Raw genomic sequence first — 22,639 nt, 5'->3', positions numbered from 1 at the left:
CATGTATTTCCCAAGATACAAGTATGAAATGCCTGCAACTTAGACACTGTCAAAATAACTCATGAACATGCAAAATTATGTTAGGAGACTTAACCTTGATAAATTTGTTAAATTTTAACTTTTCTGTATTCATGTAACCTCTGAATTATAAATAATGTTTTGGAAATGAGAAAATATTGCAGGGATTATGGGGATGGTAGTAGTTATGTTATTGGAATGGCAGCCAGCGTCTTTAGTCAATCCAGAGGCAGGAGTTTGAATGCCATGGCAGCAGTTGCGGAATTTAAGTTCAAGTAATTGAATAAATCTGGAATTGCTGAATACATTAGTCCCAGTAATGGTGATCATGAAACTGCTGGATTCAGTAATATCTTTCGGAGAAAGAATTCTTCCTTATCCCATTTGGCCTATACGTGACTCCAAATTTGCCAACATGTTGACTCTTAATTGCCTTCATAGTTCAGAGGCAGTTAGTGATGGACAATAAATGATGTTGCCAGTAAAGTCCACATCCCACGAATAAAACCACATAAACACAGGGAAGGATGGTGGATTGGGCCATTTCATTACTCTTGTATGATTGTCATTCCATAAAAAATTGCCGCCATCCAAGAACACTGCCCATCCTGACTCAGTGGTGTGGATTTTTGTTTTCCGGACATTGATAGCAATCCATTGCCAATTTTAAGGGATCTCTGGTGACTTGCAACTATGGATGCCATCAAGCTGACTGATCAGCCAATTATATTAAAGCATTCCAACAGACAGAAGGCCAGAAAGTAAAAGGCTTTAAATTTTAATCACTTTCAAAGTGATTATGGCAAAAGATAAAGATAGACCAGGAATAAAGGCCTTAAATCGGGGGGAAGCCAATTTTATTAAAATAAAACAGGACCTGGCAAAGGTAGACTGGGAGCATGTACTTGCAGCTACAGTAAAGGAACATACGTGGATGATTAGGATGTTGGAAGCATAATCACCTGAATAATTTGGATGTGGATGCAAGCGGCACGATGAGTAAGTTTACAGTTAACAGCTTGGTGGAGTTGTTGACAATGTGGAGGGTTGTCTTAGGTTACAGGCTGATATGGGTGTGTTGGTGAAATGGGCTAAGAAGTGGTTGATGGAGATTAATCCTGATAAATGTGAGCTGATGCACTTTGAGTACTAATGAGACTGGGACGTAAACCATGAATGGTAAGGTCCTAGGGAGGATTGAGGAACAGAAGAACCTTGGTGTGCAAGTCCAAAGATCCTTGAAGGTAGCAGTGCAGGTTGATTGTGGTTAAGAAAGCATATGGGATGCTGTTCTTTATTAGACGGGGCATTGAATACAAGAGTCGGGAGCTTATGCTCCAACTTTATGAACCTTTGGTCAGACCTCAGCTGGAGTACGGTATCAGATACTATCAGAAAGATGTGTAGTGCAGGAGAAGGTGCAGAGGAGATTCATTGGGATTTTGCCTGGGATGGAGCGTTTCAGTTATGAGGAAAGGCTAGGTTTGTTTTCCCTGGAGTGGAGGAGGTGAAGTGGGGACTTGACTGAGGTATGTAAAATTATGAGGGGTAGAAGGAGGAAACTTTTCCACTAATCAGATGTGAATTAAACTAGAGGACATAAATTTAGGGTGAGGGGTGGGAGATTTGGAGAGGGTCTTTATTCACCCAGAGAGTGGTCAGTACCTGGAATACACTGCCAGAGAGAGTGTGAAGCATAGTCGCTGACATCATTTAAGAACTGCTGAGACAAGCACTTAAATTGCTCTGGCATAGAAGGCTATGGACCGAGTGCTGGAAGATGAGATTAATATGGATGTGTGCCCGATGGTCTGCATGCATGTGATGGGCCGAATAGCTTGTTTCCATGTTGTATGACTCCATGCTTGCTACTAAAACTATTTTTTCTAAACAAAGTATTTATTCCTTCAAGGTAGAGGTGTTGCTGGCAATGCTGGCAGTTATTGATCCCTATTTGCTCCTGAAAGGAGGAACAAGTTGAGAGGCAATCATATAGATTTGGAGTGATTTATAGGTCAGACTGGATTAGAATGGAAGATTTCGTATCCTAAGGCGTGTTAATGAACTAATGTTTTTACAACAATCCAGCAATAGCATAGTTTTCTGTTACTGAGACTAGCTTATTTTTAGTTTCAATTTTTAAAAAATTCACTTGAATTTGTATTTCCTCTCTGCGCTGGTGGTTTGAATTAGTATCTCTTGATCAATGGTTCAGAACTCTAGCATCTTATCTGTTGACTAAACCACCACGCTACCTGACCACATTACACGCCAGCTGCTCTAATTCTTTCAGGATCTCAAAACTGGAAGCGCTTGCACTGTCTTCTCTTTCTGCTACAACAGTCAGACTTTTAAAACTCAAACTTAATGTCACCTGGTGATTAATCTTAGCCAGTGCTAAAGTGCCTTAAGGACTTGCAAAATGTGAGTGGTTTTGGAATGACCTAAAATAACAGCTAGGCTGTTGCAATTTAGTATTTGGGTTTTGCATGACTCCTAGAGTCTGTAACTGTTTTTTTTCCTCAAACGACATGAACTTGACATATCTGTGGCTTATGCAAAGTGATAGAACTTTTACATGCATTATTTTGTCTTGTTGATATTATTTAATCTTTTCTGAAATCTTTCAAATGTTTTTGAATGATGTGTTCTGCCCGGGTCATCCTCCAGTCGCATCAAGTGGTAAATATACTCTCGGAGAAATTGAGCAGACTGCACCCAGATTTGAAACAGCTAGAATAGTAGGATCACTATATTTCTCAAATAATTGTATTTGTATGTATTTATTTGCATTTTTATTTTGGTAGTTGAAATGTAACCTTGCCAAATGAAGAGAAGAAACTGGTGAAAAATGGAAACCAAGAACTTGTGTGAGAATCAATATGTAATAGGGAAAATCTGTTTGTTATTTTGGGTCAATAAACTGAAGTGTGTATGAAATCCAAGAGTATATTAATCTGAATTCTGCATATTGGGAACTTTCATTCCTTGGTCAAGAATAACAACATGCAAGTAGTTTGGAATATTTGTGTGTGTGAACAACACCAAGCCATAATATTGTTAGTTTATGACCAGATATAAGAAACAGTAATATCATGTTTATCATTTACTTCTTGGTTAGTAGTAAAAGCGCAATGATTTTTGCATGAATGGATAGCTCGTACGTGAATCTGTATTAGTAGACACTTTTTCACTTGGAAAAAGCATAATGTTACATGAACAGCTCAGTCCTCAACACACTCCTCTGGGCAACTTAAAATTAGATAAAACAGTAGCTATCCATGGTGTTTGCATTCGAACATAAGAAGTAAGGCCAGAGTAGGCCATCCAGTCCTTCAAGCATGTTCTGCATTCAACAAAATCATTAGTGACTTCAGCGCCATTCTTCTGCACTATCCACATTTCCCTTGAATCCCTTAATATGTCTTATCTCCTCTTCCATCAGATGGAAGATACAGGAGCCTGAGGGTACATACCACCAGGCTTAAAGACAGCTTCTATCCCACTATGATAAGGCTATTGAACGGTTCCCTAATATGATGAGATGGACTCTGACATCATGATCCACCTTGTTGTGACCTTGCACTTTATTGCACTGCACTTTCTCTGTAGCTGTAACACTTTACTCTGTACTGTTATTGTTTTTACATGTACTACCTCAGTGCATTCTGTACTAACCCAGTGTAACTGCACTGTGTAGTGAATTGATCTGTACGATCGGTTTGTAAGACAAGTTTTTCACTGTACCTCGGTACAAGTGACAATAATAAACCAAAACCAATACCAATACCATCTTCTAAAATCATGAAATCAATCAACCTGTTGTGAATTAACTCAATAAGCTTCAGTCTCCAGGGTAGAAAATTCCAAATATTCACCATTCTCCAGGAGAAAATGGCCTTCACCTGATTCTACAATTGAGAACTGAGGTTCTCGCCATCAAATAGGCAAAACATCCTCCCGGTATCCTGGCTTTTGAGTCCTGTAAGAATTTTGTAAGCTTAATTTTTCTGGATCTGTCAGGATTTTGAAACAGGAAGCAGATAATTTTTTGAATGATCAGGGAATTGAGGGCTTATGGAGAACTGGCACAGAAGAGGGCTAGGATATAGCCATGATTCTATTGTATGGCAGGGCTGGCTTGAAGAGCTGAGTGACTTACTCCTGTATTATTATGTTCTGAACTCTCTGGAGTATACATGCCTTGTCTACTCTATCTCTTTTCATAAGGAAAACCCTCCAGGGTAAGTATATTCTTCCTTGGGGAAAAGGGGATGAAACTGTACGTTATATTCCAGGTGTGGTCTCACCAAGGCCCAATACAATTGCAGTAAGATGCCTTACTCCTGAATGCATAATAGATTGTAACAGACCACGTTGTACACACCACAATAGAGGTTAACATACCAATTGCCTTCCTAATTGCTTGCAGTTCACCACTAGAGTGGTGGAGAAAGAAGGTGGAGTGCTTTCTTCCTTGCAGTGGAAATTGCAAAAACAGTTTGTTCTCAAGGTGTTTGCAGCTTTTATGATGGAAGTTTTACCAAAGGATGGCTGTGGCCTTGTTGCCACCAGTGAATGTGCTCTTACAAACTACATCAAAATGTTTTGAATCATTGCTGTCAGGTGCTTTGTATTATTTAATTGTAAACCAGAAAGTTGTTTGCTGCTGGAAAATTAGAATGAATCATGCTGCTCAATTTTTTTGTTTCTTGTCGGAACATAATATGAACAATCCAAGGTGCATGCATTGCACCTTCAAGGATTATGTAGCATAGTCTTATAGATGAAGCTTAGGAACGTCAAAAGATTTTTTTTATACTTCTGGCTGTTCTTCAGTTGGGGATTGTTCATTTGAATCAGCACTTGACTAGTAAAAATGATGTAACCTTGGCATATCTGTCATTGGAGTGCAGTGTAACGGATGTCACAGCTATTGCCTGAATAATGACAGTTGATGAACTGAGTGATAGTTCAATACTCTTATGCCATCTTTAATGGAATGGAAGCCATTTCTGTAAATGTAGGCCAGCTGATAGAGGAGCCTGATTTGACAACATTTGATGTGCTACTGTTAATAAACAGCATTTTTCACTTAATGTATGGTCTGCACGCTGACAGTTGTCTTTTGAAAAGATGAATATTACTTTGTGATTTCATACTTGGAAACTTTCACTTCCATGGAAAGAGTTTTCCCTGTCCTTGTCCAAGTCGTGTATAGCACAGGACACAAAAGTCCATCTGTGAAGTAGAAATGGCAAAAGCGGGTCCTTTGGCTTAAAAGGTCTGTAGACAAGGGTGAAAGGTGGAAACAAAACTTTTTGTACCTTTTTTTTGTTTCTTTTTGAACATGAGTCTTCTACGTTACCCATAACAACTATATTTTTAAAAAATCCCATAATTTTTATCATTTTCTTAAATGGAAGAAGCAGCCAAGGATAATGATTAAGAGTTTTGGACACAATAGAAAATTATCAATCACCCATCCCAGCATATATGAAGCAAAAATACAAAGCAAATTGAAATATCTTTTAGCAATTTGAACTTGTTGTAAACTCTATTTTAAGAGCCACATTTTCGTTAGGTGAGATCACAGTATTTAAAATGAATGTATCATCTGGGTGAAGTACATAATTTCATGGAATTGTACTGAAAATATGGCACAAAAATGGGCCATTCTGCCCAAGTACTTTTCAGGGTGAGGCATGATCAAATTTGTAAATTTTATGGAAGTAGTCATCTGAAATACATTACTTGATAGAGTGCACTCTGTTAGAAATCAAGTATTAGAAAAGTGGGCATTTCTAAAGTTTACTTTTCTCCCTACCGTTCCCTTCCCCTTATCTCTAGCTCAACCCAACTGTTGAAATCTTTGGTATGTTATTAATTTCAATAAAGAATTCACGTTGGGATGCAGTGGATTGTAAAGAGGCTTTGTAGAGGAATTTAATATAATGCATAACTTCTATGTTTTTATACTTTAGATTTTGGTTTTTACCTCTGAATTACAGTCATGCTTGGTATACATGTATTCCTGGGTTGTCTGTATGGCAGTTACATGGACAAGATATTTTTTATTTGTACAATTTTCTCTTGAATATCTAAATAAGAGAAAAGCACCAGAGGTGCATTTATTGACATCTTAATCAAGTGGAGCATCTGCCTGAATCTCTCTAACCCTATCATTGGCATTAATATCATTGTCCTTTATCGATGACAGTGGCAAATTTATAATTCTAAATGTAGTTGTTAAAAATATAGTTGCAAATTTATAATTCTAAATATAGTTGTTAAAAATATAGTTGTTCTAACATAATGTGGCAGAGATCCTTTTGTATGGTTTCCAAAAGTATTGTAGATCAAAGAGTTCAAATTCCTTTTGATTAAGTGGACATGGATTTTAAAATGTCAAACTTATTTATTTTGCAGGCTGGAGTCAAAGGGACATTAGGAAGATTAGTTGGAATATTTGAGGTAGGTTCCTATTTTAACGTGAAGTATTAATGTCGGCGCTCCAACTAGCAAACAGTTGCAGAAAATATGTTTGCTTTCTATGCTGTTTGTAATTTTGATCTGGATGACAGTAATTAATGGGAAAATTGATCAGTGATAGGTAATGTTACAATATTAAGAACAAAGTGAACAATGCAGATAATAGGCAATGTAATCAATATCCAGTGGCTTAAGTGCACAAATTCTCGAATTGATGGGCAAGTTACTGATCATATCCAGTTTTAACTTGGCTTGTTACATATACAATTTGAAGTTCAAAAGGCCATAATTCAGTGGAATCCTATGGAAGGAGGCTCCATGAATTTAAACTCTGAAGGTATAACTTTTAAGAGGGACAAGCACAGAGCAAATTAATGTCAGACTTGAAGCGTGTTATGCCTTTGATTTTAACCTTGAAGGATGTTACCAAGAAAGAATTGTGGGAAAGTTGAGTGGTAGTACGGATGTGGTTGTTTAGCACTCTGGCAGATTCAACCATCCCAGGGAGATCTATGAATTCCATTATCTCTTCAGAAGGCTTGCAAAAAGGACTAGGTCTAACGGGCAATAAGTGTTCCAAGCTACATAAGAGTTTCATCTGCAGACCTCACCGCAGAAACAAGTCAGATTGTACCAATCTTCAGTTTTGGACAGTCATTAGAAACAGTAAAACAAATACATCATAGTTGAGAGTATTTGCCCCATAGATTTTCCTGTCTTTTGAAGAACAGTTTGGTTTGACCCATCACTCCACCCTTTGCCCATAACATAGTACTTTTTTTCCTGCAAGTATTTATCCAATTCTGTTTTGAAGGCAATTGTTAAACCAGTATCTTTTATCTAGCAGTTTATCTAAGTCCTTCATGATTTTGAACATCTATCAAATTTAAACTTGGTCTTCTCTGATCTAAGGATCAGAGAAGATGCAGCCTGCTTCCCAGTGTCCACAAGTAACACTAATCATTCAATGCTAAGACTATTTAAGTAACTTTCTCCTGTCTTCATGTTGCTTCTAAAGGTGTAGTGCCTGGTTATTGGTCACAATACCTTTTGCCAGATTACCTTTCTTACTTTTAAATCTTGTAGCTGTATAAATGCCAGGATTGCATATATTTTATTGTTTACTGCTTGGCTAACCTGTCCTTCAAAGATGTAATCTGTACTTGTTGCAATCTATATTGTGCTTCTGCTTGCGTGCCATTTTAACCCTCCTTCCCACTCCTATACCGACCAGTGTGCCCACAGCCTTCTCCATTGCTACAATGAGGCCAACCACAAATTGGAAGAAATTTCATGTTCCGCTTGGGTAGCTTTTACAACCCAAGGGTATGAACACTGAATCTTTCAGTTTTGGGTAACCTGCCTGTGTTTTCCTCCCACACACACTCGCCTGTCCACCTAGTTTTCTTCTCCATTCACCTTTCCTCCCCCTCTCCCTGCCCTACCTGGTCCCATCTGCTCATCATTCCCATCACCTGCCAACCTTTGCCCCACCCCTCCCTCATACTGCTTTTCTCTTCCCTCTCAGTCTTGATGCAGGTTCTTGATCCAAAATATTAACTTGCATCTTTTTCCTCCATAAATACTGCTTGAACTGCTGAGTTTTTGCAGTGTTGTCTTTGTTCCAGTACTTAATAATCTAAGTTTGTTGCTCTAATTTAGCACTTCTATCCAGTGTCATGAAACAAATAGTCTGTGCAGATTTGACAGCCTCAAGCAGTTGCTCTTCTGAAGCTTTCTCCCTAGTTTAACACAGCAAGCGTAGGTCATATTTCTAAGTCTGTGCTTTATAGAGTCAAGGCTATGTAGCACAGTGTCCAAGTTGCCTACCTGAGCTAGTCCCATTTGCCCGAGTGTGGTCCATATCCCTCTTAACTTTTCATATCCCTCTTAACTTTTCATATCCCTCTTAACTTTTCATATCCCTCTTAACTTTTCATATCCCTCTTAACTTTTCATATCCCTCTTAACTTTTCATATCCCTCTTAACTTTTCATATCCCTCTTAACTTTTCATATCCCTCTTAACTTTTCATATCCCTCTTAACTTTTCATATCCCTCTTAACTTTTCATATCCCTCTTAACTTTTCATATCCCTCTTAACTTTTCATATCCCTCTTAACTTTTCATATCCCTCTTAACTTTTCATATCCCTCTTAACTTTTCATATCCCTCTTAACTTTTCATATCCCTCTTAACTTTTCATATCCCTCTTAACTTTTCATATCCCTCTTAACTTTTCATATCCCTCTTAACTTTTCATATCCCTCTTAACTTTTCATATCCATGTACCTGTCTGAATGCCCTTTAAACATTGTAATTGTACCTGCCTTTCATCGTATCTTTTTTTGGGGTAGAGTAGAGGGGGATCTTCCAGATCTTTGGGATGTGGCAATTGAAGATGCATCTGTCAGTGGGATGATCAAGAGGCCAAAGTGATCAAGAGTGCAGGTATCTCTGAGGGTTATAAGGCCAGAGTAGAATATGGTGACAGGGAGAGGTGGGACTACTTCAAAACAAGGCTAAGAATTTTAAAATGGTGATATTGAACATGCAGCCAACATAGGTCATCTAACACAAGAGCAGTTGCTAAATGGGGATTGAAGTGTTAGGTTAAAGGAAGCAAAGGTTTGGATGATGTTAAAGTCAATGGTAAATAGAATGAGGAAACCTGAACAGGGGTGCATTGGATGACCAGCTAAAGCAGAGATGGAGTTGGGCAAGATAATGGAAGCAGAAATAGTCACAGTGATGGCACTTACTGCAGATGTGGTCACTCTGGATCTCTCTGGTTTCCATCGGCCCCCACGTACCACAGCTTGTTGCTTGGCTTGCTATATGACTATCATAACTTATTCATTTAGTTATTGTTTCTTTGCCAATTGAGTATTATTTTACAGTTGGTCTAAGGTACAAATTTTAATTGCTTTTATTCAATTAGATTATGATGTTGTGCAAATGTCTTTAAGACAGGTGAAAAAACAGAACGTTCTCACAAGCTGCTATCCTGACATCCTGTGATGTGATGATTTATTTTCTGTTCTTCCAATTTTTGATTAGGTTGCTGTCACTGGTGGTACTTGTTAATTAAATTATTATTTTTCTCTCAAATACAAACACAGTGCTTCTTTCACCCACTTTGTGGAAGTACGTAGAACTCTAGATGCAACTGAAAAATGAAATCTTTCTGATAAGATCTAAGATTCCTTTCATCTTTTTAAGGAATAAAAATATTTTCCTTAAGATAGAACTTTTTTCTAAATGTGAAAAACCTGTGCAATCGCAACTAGTATTCTATAATGTTTTGCAGCCAAAGTCGGTTATTTGTGAAATAACATAAATTTTATTTTTCAGAATCAAGACAGAAAGCATAGAACATATGTGTATGTTCTGGTAATAACAGAAGTGTTAGAAGATTGGGAGGATTCAGTAAATATTGGTAAGATAAAACTATCAACTCTCCACACTATTTTAAATTGAGATTTTAAATGTTTTGATAATTTTATGATTCATTTATATTTTAGAATTGATCTTGCATTATCACCCGAGGGTTCAATGATATATAATTTGCCTGTGGTGTTGTGAGATGATTTCCACGTCATTCAAACGAGGTGAAAATCTACACATAAACCAGGTTGTAAATGTGTAGTTTGTTTCTGGTTTTCTATTAATATTGTTTGATCCATTGTAACTGGAATGATCTTGTCTTACTCTATGATTGAACTGAACCGTTCAGCCTAAGGTTGGCTGAATATTTTCAGCATCAGGAGAAAATGCCTCTTGGTGGATCTTGGAGTCAGAGCAATACAGCATGGATACAGACCCTTCGGCCCAACAAGTCCATGCCGACTACATTGTCCACCTAGCTAGTTCCAATTTCCTATGTTCGCCCATATCCCTCCAGGACCATCCCCTCCATGTACCTATCCAAGTGCTGCTTAAATGATACTATTGTACCTGCCTTAACCACTTCCTCTGGCAGCTCATTCCATATACTCACCACTGTGAAGAAGTTGCCCCTCAGATGTCTTTTAAATCTTTCCCCTCTCACCCTAAACCTATGCCCCCTAGTTCTGGGGAAAAGACTGTTATTGTCCACCTTATTTATGCCTCTCCTAATTTTAAACATTTCTATAAGGTCACCCCCTCATTCTCCTTGTATTCCAAGCAATAACCATGTCTTTCCGATAACAGGGTGACCAAAACTGTGCACAGTACTCCAAATGTCCCAACTCCTATGGTCAGGTGACAGACCTCTCAGCGGGCAAGCATTTCGGAAATGGTGACCACAGCTCCCTGACCTTTCACATAGCCGTGAACAAGGATAAGAGCAGATGATAAGGGAAAGTTTTACTTGGGGGAGGGCTAATTACGATGGTATTAAGCAGGAACTTGAGGCTGTAAATTTGGAACACATGTTCTCAGGGAAATCCACAGCAGAAATGTGGAGGCTGTTTAGGGACCACTTGTATGGGGCTCTGGATAGGTTTATCCCATTGAGACAGGGAAAGGATGGTAGGGTGAAGAAACTATAGTTGACGATAGGTGGAACATGTAGTCAAGAGGAAGAAGGAAGCATACTTCAGACAGGGCTCTTGAGAATTTTAAGGTAGCCAAGAAGGAGCTTAAGAAGGGACTTGGGAGAGCTAGAAGGCATGAAAAGGCCTTGGCGAGTAGGATTAAGGAAAACCCTAAGATGTTCTACATGTACGTGAAGAAAAGGAGGATGACTAGAGTGAGGGTAGGACTGCTCAGGCATAAAGAGGGAAATGTGCCTGGAGTTGGAGGAGGTAGGGAAGGTCCTTTATGGATACTTCAGTGTTCACCAGGGAGAGGGACTTTGATGAATGTGAGGTCAGCGTAGAACAGGCTAATGTGTTGGAGCATGTCGAGGTTAAGAAAGGCAGTGTTGGAGTCGCTGGAAAAATGTTAGGACAGATAAGTCCCCGGGGCCGAACGGGCTATACCCCAGGTTACTACGGGAAGCAAGGGAAGAGATTGCTGGGGCGTTGACGATGATCTTGATGTCCTCCCTGGACACAAGAGTGGTACCAGAGGATTGGAGGATGGCAAATGTTGTTCAAGAAAGATTTAAGGGGATAATCCTGGGAATTACAGACCAGTGAGTCTCATGTCAGTGATGGGCAAGCTATTGGAGAGCATTCTCAGGGACAGGATTTACAAGCATTTGGGGAAGCATTGTCTTTGGGATAGTCAGCATAGCTTTGTGAGAGGCAGGTTGTGCCTCATGAGCCAACTTGAGTTTTTCAAGGATTTGACAAAACAAATTGAAGGTAGAGTGGTGGATGTGGTGTATATGTATTTTAGTAAGGCATTTGACAAAGTTCCCCATGGTAGGCTCATCCAGAAAGTCGTGAGGCATGGGATCCATGGAGACTTGACTGTGTGGATTTGGAATTGGCTTGCCTACAGGAGGCAGAGAGTGGTAGTAGATGGATTCTGTTTGGAGGTCAGTGACTGGTGGTGTTCTGCAGGGATTTTTTCTGGGACCCCTGCTCTGTGATATTTACAAATGACTTGGATGAGAAAGTTGAAGGGTGGGTTAGTAAGTTTGCAGATGACACAAAGTTTGGAGGTGTTATGGATAGTGTAGAAAGTTGTCATAAGTTACAACAGGATATAGGATGCAGAATTGGGCAGAGAAGTGGTAGATGGAGTTCAATCTGGAAAAAATATGAAGTGATGCACTTTAGAAGATCGAACTTGAAGGCGGAGTACAAGGTTAACGGCAGGATTCTTGGCAGTGTGGAGGAACAGGGATGTTGGGGTCCAAATCCATAGATACCTCAAAGTTGCCACGCAAGTTGATAAGGTGGTTAAGAAGGCGTATGGTGTTACTAGCCTTCATTAGTTGGGGGATTGAGTTCAAGAGTTGCAGCTCTATAAAACTCTGGTTAGACCACACTTGCAGTATTGTGCTCAGTTCTGGTTGCCTCCTTACAGGAAGGATGTGGAAGCTTTAGAGAGGGTGCAGAAGTGATTCACCAGGATGCTGCCTGGATTGGAGAACATATCTTATGAGGAAATGTTGAGCGAGCTAGGGCTTTTCTCTTTGGAACGACAGAGGATGAGAGGTGACTTGATAGAGGTGTATAAGATTATGAGAGGTATAGATGCAGTGGACAGCCAGCATCTTTTTCCCAGGGCAGCAATGGCTAATACCAGAGGTCATCAGTTTAAGGTGAGTGGAGGAAAGTTTGCAGTAGATGTCAGAGGTAGGTTTTGTTTTACACAGAGTGGTGGCTGCCTGGGAATACACTGCCGGGTGTGGTGACAGAGGCTAATACAATAAGGACATTTACGAGACTCCTGGATAGATGCATGGATATAAGAAAAATAGAGGATTATGGGCTCTGTAGGAGGGAAGGGTTAGATTGATTGTGGAATAGGTTTATATAGGTCAGCACAACATTGTGGGCCGAAGGGTCTGTACTGTGCTGTACTGTTCTACACTCAGTGCCCTGACTGATGAAGGCCAGCATGCAGAATGCCTTTTTCACCACAGTCTACCTGTGACACTGCTTTCAGCGAACTGTGCACTTGTACTCCTAGGTTCCTCTGTTCCGTTACACTCCCTAGTGCCCTATCATTCATAGTTCAAGTCCTACACTAGTTTGACTTCCCAAAATGCATCATCTCACACTTATCTGTATTGAAATCCATTTGCCACTCCTTGGCCCACTTCCGTAACTGATCAAGATCTCCCCCTGTAATCTACAATAACCTTCTTCACAATCAACAACACCTCCTAATTTCGTGTCATCTACAAACTTGCTGATCAAGCCTTGTGCATTCACATCCAAACCATTTGTATCAATAACAAATAACAAGGGTCCCAAAACCAACCCCTACAGCACACCACTAGTCACTGGACTCCATTCCGAGATCCTCTGCTTCCAACCTCCAAGCCAATTTTGAATCCACCTGACTAGCTCTCCCTGGATTCCATAGGACCTAACCTTCCAGACCAGCGTGCCATGTGGGACCTTGTCGAAGGCCTTGCTAAGGTCCCAGTAGATAACATCCACTACCCTACCCTCATCTACCCTTTTGGTTACCTCTCCAAAGAACTCTAGAAAGATTCGTCAAGCATGACTTCCCACACACAAAGCCATGCTGACTCCTCCTAATCAGACTCTGTCTATCCAAATGCTGGTAGATCCTGTCCCTCAGAATTCCCTCCAGTATCTTCCCCACCACTGATGTCAGGCTGACTGGCCTATAGTTCCCTGGCTTGTCCTTGCTACCCTTAACAACTTTAGCCACCTTCCAGTCTTCAGGAACTTCAATTTTGGCTAACGATGAAGCAAGTATATCCGCAAGGGCCTCCGCTATTTCTTTTTTAGCCACCTTCCAGTCTTCAGGAACTTCAATTTTGGCTAACGATGAAGCAAGTATATTCGCAAGGGCCTCCGCTATTTCTTCTCTAGCCTCCCACAAAGTCCGAGGATGTGCTTGGTCAGGCCCTGGGGATTGATCCACCTTAATGTGCTGTGAGACTGCAGATACTTCCTCCCTGGTGATATGAATGTTCTCCAGAACATCTCCACTTGTTTCCCTTGTCTCTTAAGCAACCATGATTTTCTCCTCCGTAAACACTGAAGAGAAATAGTCATTAAAAATCCCACCCATTTCCAGTGGCTCGAAACATAGGCTGATCTCTAAGGGGACCTACTCTCTGCCTTGTCATCCTTTTACTCTTAATATATTTTAGAACCTTTTGGGATTTTCCTTAACCTTACCTGCCAGATCCATCTCGTACCCTCTCTTTGCCGTCCTAATTTCCCTCTTAAGAGTTTTCTTCATCTATTCATAGTCATCAAAGGAATCACTCGTCCCCAACCTTCTAAACTCAATGTATGCTTCCTTTTTCTTAACCAGAGCCTCAATATCTTTTGTCAGCCAAGGTCCCCTAAACTTGCCAGGTTTACCCTTCATTCTAACAGGAGCATGTTGCTCCTGTACTCTTGATATCACACTTTTAAAAGCCTCCCACTTGCCATTCGTCGTTCTCTTCAAAAGGCTGTCCCAATCAACCTCTGCTAGATCCTGCCTAATTCCCTCAAAATTATCCCTGCTGCAGTTTAGGACCCTAACCTGTGGACCTGTCCTATCCTTTTCAATCACCATCTTAAAATTAATACAACTATGGTCACTAGAGCCAAAGTGCTCCCTGACTGCCACTTCAGTTACCTGCCCTGCCTTGTTCCCCAAGAGGAGGTCCAGTATTGCACCATCCCGAGTAGGTCCCTCTATATATTGGCTCAGGAAACTTTTCTGGATGCATTTCACAAATTCCACCATGTCCAGTCCTTTAACATTCTGGGTGGCCCAGTCAATACCAGGGATATTAAAACCTCACACTAATACAACCCTGTTATTCTTACAACTATGAGCAATTTCTCTACACACCTGCTCCTCAAGTTCCCACTTATTATTGGGGGGGTCTATAGTACAGCCCCACGAGAGTGACGTTCCCCATCTTGTTTCTAAGTTCTTACCCGTATGGCTTTACTGGACCATCCTCCAAGGATGTCGTCTCTAAGCACTGCTCTTACATCCTCCCTTATCAAAAAGGCAACATCCCCTCCTCCGTTACCTGTACCTCCGTCACATGTGTAACATTGAGCTGCCAGTCCTGCCCTTTTCTCAGCCATGTTTCTGTTAGGGTTCCTGGAGGAAATTTCTTTCAATATGCTAATGTCAGTTTGTGACTGTGTTCTTCTTCCTCGACTATGTCTTCCTCTGCCAGATGGTAATGCCATGCTAATTTGAGTAATTTTTTATGAGCTGTGCCTCATTTTCCCAAATTCAAAAGTGCAGCAATGTTACATGAAGATTTTTTTCTTGCTTTGGCAAGTCTAAGTATTTGGGTTTTTTACTTCTCGTATAGATTTCTCATGTGGAGAGAATTAGTTTGTGTCCATGTTCACAAATGTGTAGAACTGCTGAACTACTAAACTCTTAATCACTTATGCTTAAATGGACCAGGGTACCAGAATCCATGCATAAACTGTAACTTTATATAAAAAAACCTTACTTATACCTCTACTATCCTTGTGATAAAAATTATCAATTGTGTATGTTTAATCTTTCTCCTTTTATTTAGGGAGAAAAAGGGAATGGTTTAAAATAGATGATGCCATTAAAGTTCTTCAGTGTCATAAACCTGTACAGGCCTCATACTTTGAAACCTTCAAACAAGGCTATTTGGCAAATAATGGAACTCCTGTTGTTGCAACATTATCTGAAGAGAAGGCCTCAACATATGCTGTTGCCAATCAAAGTTCAGTATCCAGTATTAGATGACTGAGAGGAGCTCCACAGTAATTGACTCAAGTACATCAAGTCCCAAAGGCATGGACTTGAAAAGTGTTCAGTGAAAGAATGTTTGATCTAGTTTGATTGCTACTATACATTGTATATGTATAAATAAATTTTGCATGGAGACCTGCGCAATGTTGATAACGATACTTTATATTGTGATGTATAATATAGTGCTGAAGATCAAAGCCATAACTAGTAAGGTTTTTTGTTAGATAATTGTATATTTTTGATAGAATTGTGAAATTAAGGTACTGGTGTTGCATCCAATTGTCTCCCTGGTATTTTCCTTTGGAATTCATAATTGTAAGGTGGCTTGGGTTTCAACCTAGGGATATTTGGATGCCAATTTTAGTTCTCTGCAACTTTTTATATACAGCTTTTGTAAATTTTTTGCTGGCTTATCACATACACCACTGCTGTTTACGAAAAAAATGGATGCAAAGAAACAGTTGATCACTGACTTGTATTACTTTGTGGAATAACCTTCAAGACATACATTTCATCATAATACTTTTGTTAACTTGTACACAAACTGTTGAATAAGGCCTTTAAAACATTTTTTCTTGTGTAAGACTACTTCAAGCCATGCATATTGGGTCTTGTCATCTGTGGAGCTTTGGGTTATATTCAGTTTTGCAGAACACATTTGTATCTCAACTTCTTTCTCCTGATCTGTGCTGTTCTCCCTATCGTTCTACACTGGAGTTAAAGGATGCTCGTTCCAGGTAATTAAAGGTCTTAACAGACTTGAGAATTTGGTGTTAAGAATTTTTTTGATTGTTTTTGTTGTTCTTGCAATTAAAAAGGACACTGTATACTGCTTAAGCACTTAAACTGATTAACTTTGTTTTTAAATTCCAACTCTAGACTTGTCAAATGTAGAACAAAAATTACCCTGTACAGTATATTTCCTGTTTTATAAAGATAAACAGTCTTTTTTTTTACTGTGAGAAATATAGCACTGTTTCTCTTGAAATGGGTGCTCTATATTGATCACTTTGAAGTGTGTCAATCCATTTAATTGAGTTATTTTAAGTTTTATATTTAAGTCATAAATATAGAAACCCAGAATCTCCTAAAGATTATCATTATTATCCTAAGACATGTATAGTGTGATGGCTATCAATGGATTGAATCTTGTAGGCTCAAACAAGAAAAGTAAATTGCTGGAGAAAATATACATTTGTCAATTTTGGATGGGCTGCTTTCTTTAAAGAATGAAAGTTGTTGGTCAAAAGTTAGATGCATCCTTTCATCTTGCCCAGTTAAAGAGCAGTGTAAATATGCTTTCACTTTACATACGTTCCCAATCACATTCTTTAAGATGTTGAAGGAAGATTTGAAAATTAGAAACTGTTTTACACAGGGTAACAAAATAACCTAATCCTCACTCAGTGGTGAGGCTTTAAACAAACTGGAGTAGCGTAAATGAGTTTTTACAAAAGCATCGCCCTCTATTCTCTAGTGTTTTAAAAGTGACAGCTGTCGTCAACTGTTTTACTGTGCTTAAGTACAACCTGAAAATGTGAGAAATTAAGTTACAGTCAAAGTAAAATTGAGTAGTGAATTGTACTTCTGATGAGCAAATATGAAAATCTTGTTAATATGTAAAAAAAAAGTGAAGAAACCAATGGAATCAGTTGATTATGACCACTTAATGTTTTCAGCTTTTACCTGCAATTAATGCACTGTACATATGTGTCATTTTTGGTGCTTTCCTGTGTAAAGCCTTAGATGGAATGGATAAGTGCTGGCTTTTACAATGGCCCGTATTGGTAAAAATATACGGCATGTTATCCTGTCCTTCACATTTTAATGCAACCTTTATACTTCACCTGGAGAGAGTGTCACTGGAAATGTCTTTTTGTTTTACCTGACTTGAGTGTGACGCACATGTGAGGCAAGAGATTGAAGATTGTAATAAACCTGTGCCAACGAATAAAAACTCACCAGTATTTCAGAAGCCAATCGTTGACTAGATTTTTTGTCAAATTATAATATTGCTTTATATTACATGTGATTTATATTGAGGATATACTGTCCCAAGGCTTTTATGTAACTGAAGCTCCACGTGCTTATTCATAAAAAGCATATCATGATGTTGGTCCCTATCTCTGTACAATCTCTACAAATTCCCACACTTGACAGTGTTTAATGTGCCATGCCTCAAATAATTAAATACTGTTACATTAACCGAGCTCATTAAACATGACACTGCTAGATTGTTCCACCCCTTGGCAATGAATTCGGAACCAGCACCAATTTTACCCAATCAATGGCCAAGAGAAAAAATTGTCCTGCATTTTGTCATCTTTCCTGACAAAGAAGGAGACCATTTAGCCTGTCATGCTTATGCCATCTCTTTGATACGGGTATTCAGTTAATTCCATTATTTCTTCCTATACTTGCCCCTTCAAGTGTATAAATCTGTTTAAACATAATTGAATCGGCTTTTATCACCTTTTCAGGCAATGCAATTGTGATCACAGCAACCTGTTTTTTAATTGTCTTTTTCTCACTAATCATCTTTTAGGGACTGACCCTTTAGACATTAGAAATCATTTCTCCTCTGTCCTCTATCAAACCATTGACAATTTTGAATGCCTTTACTGGAGTTCCAAAGACTTCAAGCTCAGCTGTTTATTTGCTCCATGCAACTGCAATCCATCCACACTGGGACCATTCTCGTCAATCTGCACCTTCTCAAGAGACTTCGAAATTCTCTCAAAGCATGGTTACCTGTATTTTCCATCTGATGTCGAACCAAAGTTTCACAAAGGTTTAGGATGTCTTTTGTACTCTGTACTACAGGTAATAAAGTAAAGAATTCCAAATGCTTTCTTTTAATAGTCACCTTGTCTTAACCTGCCACCTTCAAAGATGTGCTTGCACTGACTTCCCTATCCCAGTGTCTATTTCAGTATCCTCTTTAAAATTAAACATTTGAATGAAGGCTAAGTACAAATTTGGTTGCTAACCTATGTGGGGGCATCCCTAATCAGGTATGATGTATTTTCTTCTAAGAACGTAAAGGGGAGGATTAGACTAAAAAAAGCACCTCGAGTTTGTTCTGTCATTTACTAAGATTGTGGCTGATCCAATCTTGGCTTCAATACTCCTCTTACCCCTTGACTCCCTTTTGATTCAAATATTTGTCAACCTCTGCCTTTAATACATTCAGTGAGTCTGCCTCTGCAGCTGTGTGGGATAGAGAATTTCAGAGTTGCATACCTTTTGAGAAGTAATTCTTTCTCATCTTGATCATAAATGGGTGACTCATTCTGAAACCAACCATACCTAATAGTTTAGATTGCCCTACTGAGGTGATACTATTTCAGCATCCGCACTGTCAATTCTGCTTGGAATCTTATTTTTCAGTAAGGTTACCTCTCAATCTTTGGTGTGCACAATATGACTTATTCTAAAGAAATCAACACAAAGTGGGTAACTGCAGAATACCTCCATTCAGTCCATGAGAGCAATGCTGAGCTTACCAATTGCATTACATTTCGATTCTCTGTCCCAGTCTGACATCTCTCTTGGGCCTACATTGCTCCAAAGATGTCCAATATAAACTGAAAGAACAGCACTTCATCCATCTTGGGAATACTGCATGATGCAGTTCTCAGGACTTAACCTTGGATTTAACAAATTCAGGTCACCACTCGCTTTTTGTCCAACTGACATGACTGTACCTTTTTAATTTGTTTCTTTTTTTCTGTTTTCTGTCCACAGGTTTGGAAATTATTACCTCGATAACATTGGTCTGCATCCTGTCACAGACATCCCCTCCCTCCTCTCTGCAAATTAAAACACACTTCTTTCCTCACTTTTCCAGTTCTGTTGAAGGGTCCTTAAGCTGAAGAACTAACTTGTTTTTTACTTCATTAATACTGCTTGACCTGCTGAGTGCTTCCAGTATTTTCTAATGATGTTTTGGATATCTAGCCTCTGAAGTTATTGCTCTAATTTAAATTTTGTAATCTAAATCCTGTTTAACTAGTAAGCCAAAATCAATATGTTGTTGATGTTGAAAATCTGATATAAAAGCAAAAATGTGAGAAATGTTCAACAGTTCAGGCAGCATTTGTGAAGAAAGAAACTACATTATTGGTCCTTAGAACTCCTGCTGTTCTGCATGGAGCCACTAGCATTTCCTTGCATATGTTAACAAGTTCAGGATTTTTGCATTTGCAGAAATAGGAATTTCTTGGCAACTGATTGTCTTTTTTTTGTTCAACTGTACTCACTTGTTGGACTCTTCATAAAGTTCAGTAAGGTGCCAACTTCCTGCAAATTTCTTGCTCTTCTGCTGGGGAGTCTGCCTGTTGAATCTGTCAGGTGAGGTATAGAAACAGTAATTCCATTACTTTAAATGCAAAAAAACTGGCTGCAAGAAACAATGGTAAGTATTTGCCGTTGAAAGAGTGAAGCATGTTTTTAAAGCAATTTTAAGTTTTGAAATACAAAATTTTTTAATGGTTAATGATTGTGTAAGTTTCTGAACGTTAAGGACATTGAAAGCTTTATTAGGCACAATGTCTGCTTAAGTGAGGGATGTGTTGTAACTATGTTTTTTCAGTGTTTTTCTGAACTCTGCTAGTTCTATCATTACTATGTTAAGATGTGTGTCCTAAAGGCTGCACAGATGAAAATCAGATAGCTCCAGTGAGGAATTTTTTTTAACCAAAATAAACTTTATTCATAATAAAAGACAAACTATATACAATTATAAAACAGTGCAAGCCTTTACATTCTTGTACAGATCATTTACCACTGGGAAATCTGAACAAGTGCAAGATCAGTGAGTTGGTGAGCAGCGTGCATCCCTTTTACCTCTTGGGTGATCCCTTATGATTGAGGATAACTGGTTTCCATTCCGGTTCTTGAGGTGACTGAGGAGGTCAATCTGGGACCTGCATTTTTTTTTACCACAGATGGGGCAGGAGGTGCCTGACAGGGTAAGCGGGCCAGTAGTTTGTGAGATGGTGTGCTCCTGACACTTGATGCATGTACTTGGTGTTGTCAGTACCACATCTCAAGTGTGCTGTTGTCAGTACCATCCCAAGTGTGCCTTCTCCACTATAAGTGTGCATGGGTTTGGGATTCCCAGGGGTCAGTGGGGGTGCTGCATTTTTTTTTCAAGGAGGCTTTGAGAATATCCTTGAATCTTACTGTCTCTACCTGATCTCTTTTTGTGATAGCTTGGAATAGGATGTTTGCTTTTGGGAACCTGATATTCAGCTTGTGAATGATGTCACTCATCCATTGGGGCCAACTGAGTGTAATTAGGACCTCAGTGCTGGCGATGTTGGCCTGGGATTTTGTTTTGGTTATCCCTTCAGTGGATTTGAAGGACTTTGGGGAAAGATTTATTGGTATTTAGGGCTGAAGGACTTTGGGGAAAGATTTATTGGTATTTAGGGCTCATGGTGGCTGCTCTCAGTCATTCAAGTCTCAGAAACAGAAGGGGCAGAGATCATTGCTGCCTGGTATGTGGTGAGCTCTGTGCTGGGTGTGAGGATCAAAACATCAAATCCAGCAGGGAGTTTAGATGGCTTGCCACTGCCATAAATTCACAGTGATTTCAGGTTAAAGATATTTCATCATGAGTTGCATAAATAGGGTTGTAGGTATGGCTTTAAACTAAATAGGGCAGGCAGTGGAGTGGGCTCCAAGAATGGGATGTTTAATAAATCAAGAGGAAGTGAGAGAGCAATGGTTCAGGATAGTGAGGGAGATATTGACAAGCAAAGTGTGACAGGCTGGGGCAGAAAATGTAAACATTTGCACAAAGCAAATCCAGAGTTAGAACTATAAAAGAAAAATCAAAGGTTAACCATTTATTTGAATGCATGTAGTGTTTGCAATAAGGTAGATGAGTTGTTAGCACAGATTATAACATATGAGTATGATCTAATAGCTATTACAGAGACATGATTGCAGGGTGACCAGAACTGCATGCTCATTATTTCAGGTCATGTGATGTTGCAAAAGAACAGACCAAAAGGTAAAGGAGGGGAGGTCATGTTAATCAGAGGGTATCAGAGCAGTATTAGGTCATGATATAGAGGCAGTGGATAATAATGTAGAATTGGTCTGGATTGACATCATGAGTAGCAGGAGAACGAAGACATGGGTGGAAGTCATCTATAGGCCCCCAAAATATGACCTCTTGATGGGGTAGAGCATAAAGGGAAATGCAACTGTCATGGTAGATTTTAACCCATATATTATTGATTGGACGAACCATAAACTGGCATGGGTATCGTAAAAGGATTATTTGTGGAGTGTCAGGGATTGCTTCTAAGAACGGTATGTTACAGAAACTACCTGGGAACAAGCTATTTTTGATTTGGTCAGGAGTAATGAGGATTGATTAGTAAGAGATCCCTTAGGAGTTAGTGACCATAATACGATAGAATTGCAGGTACAATTTGAGGATAAATACCACAGGATAAAAACCACAGTCTTCAACTTCAATAAGGGCAATTATAATGGTATGAAGGTGGAGTTGTGTAAGGTGGGCCAGGAAAATAAGCTAAGAGACATCAGTAGATGAACGGTAGCAGATATTCAAAAAGCTGGTCCATAACACAGCATGATTATCCCAATTAGAAAGACAGATTCCAGGATAGAGAGGCACTGAGGGTAGTGAATGTCAGGAATTTTCTGCCCCGAGGATGGTGTAGGCCAAATAATTAGATATATTTAAAAAGGAGATAAATATTTGAAAGACCAAGGAATTGAGTTATGGAGAACTGTAACTGTACCTCACCGT

At 39.2% G+C, this 22,639-nt stretch overlaps 1 protein-coding gene across 1 annotated transcript in view; it reads left to right on the top strand.

Annotated features, from left to right (window-relative positions):
- Window positions 1-17,824, top strand: part of LOC127580661 (diphosphoinositol polyphosphate phosphohydrolase 1) — a 76,947-nt gene extending 59,123 nt beyond the window's left edge. The window contains exons 3-5 of the mRNA XM_052034337.1: window positions 6,448-6,492; window positions 9,865-9,949; window positions 15,641-17,824. Coding sequence (XP_051890297.1) covers window positions 6,448-6,492; window positions 9,865-9,949; window positions 15,641-15,840 — 330 coding nt within the window. The 3' untranslated portion in view covers window positions 15,841-17,824. The remainder of the gene's footprint in view (window positions 1-6,447; window positions 6,493-9,864; window positions 9,950-15,640) is intronic.
- The last annotated feature ends 4,815 nt before the right edge of the window (window positions 17,825-22,639 follow it).

Source organism: Pristis pectinata, chromosome 20 (assembly GCF_009764475.1).
Source record: "Pristis pectinata isolate sPriPec2 chromosome 20, sPriPec2.1.pri, whole genome shotgun sequence".
NCBI classification, from domain to species: Eukaryota; Metazoa; Chordata; class Chondrichthyes; order Rhinopristiformes; family Pristidae; genus Pristis; species Pristis pectinata.
Note: the sequence above shows the minus strand (reverse complement) of the source record. Positions and strands in the feature narration are given on the sequence as shown.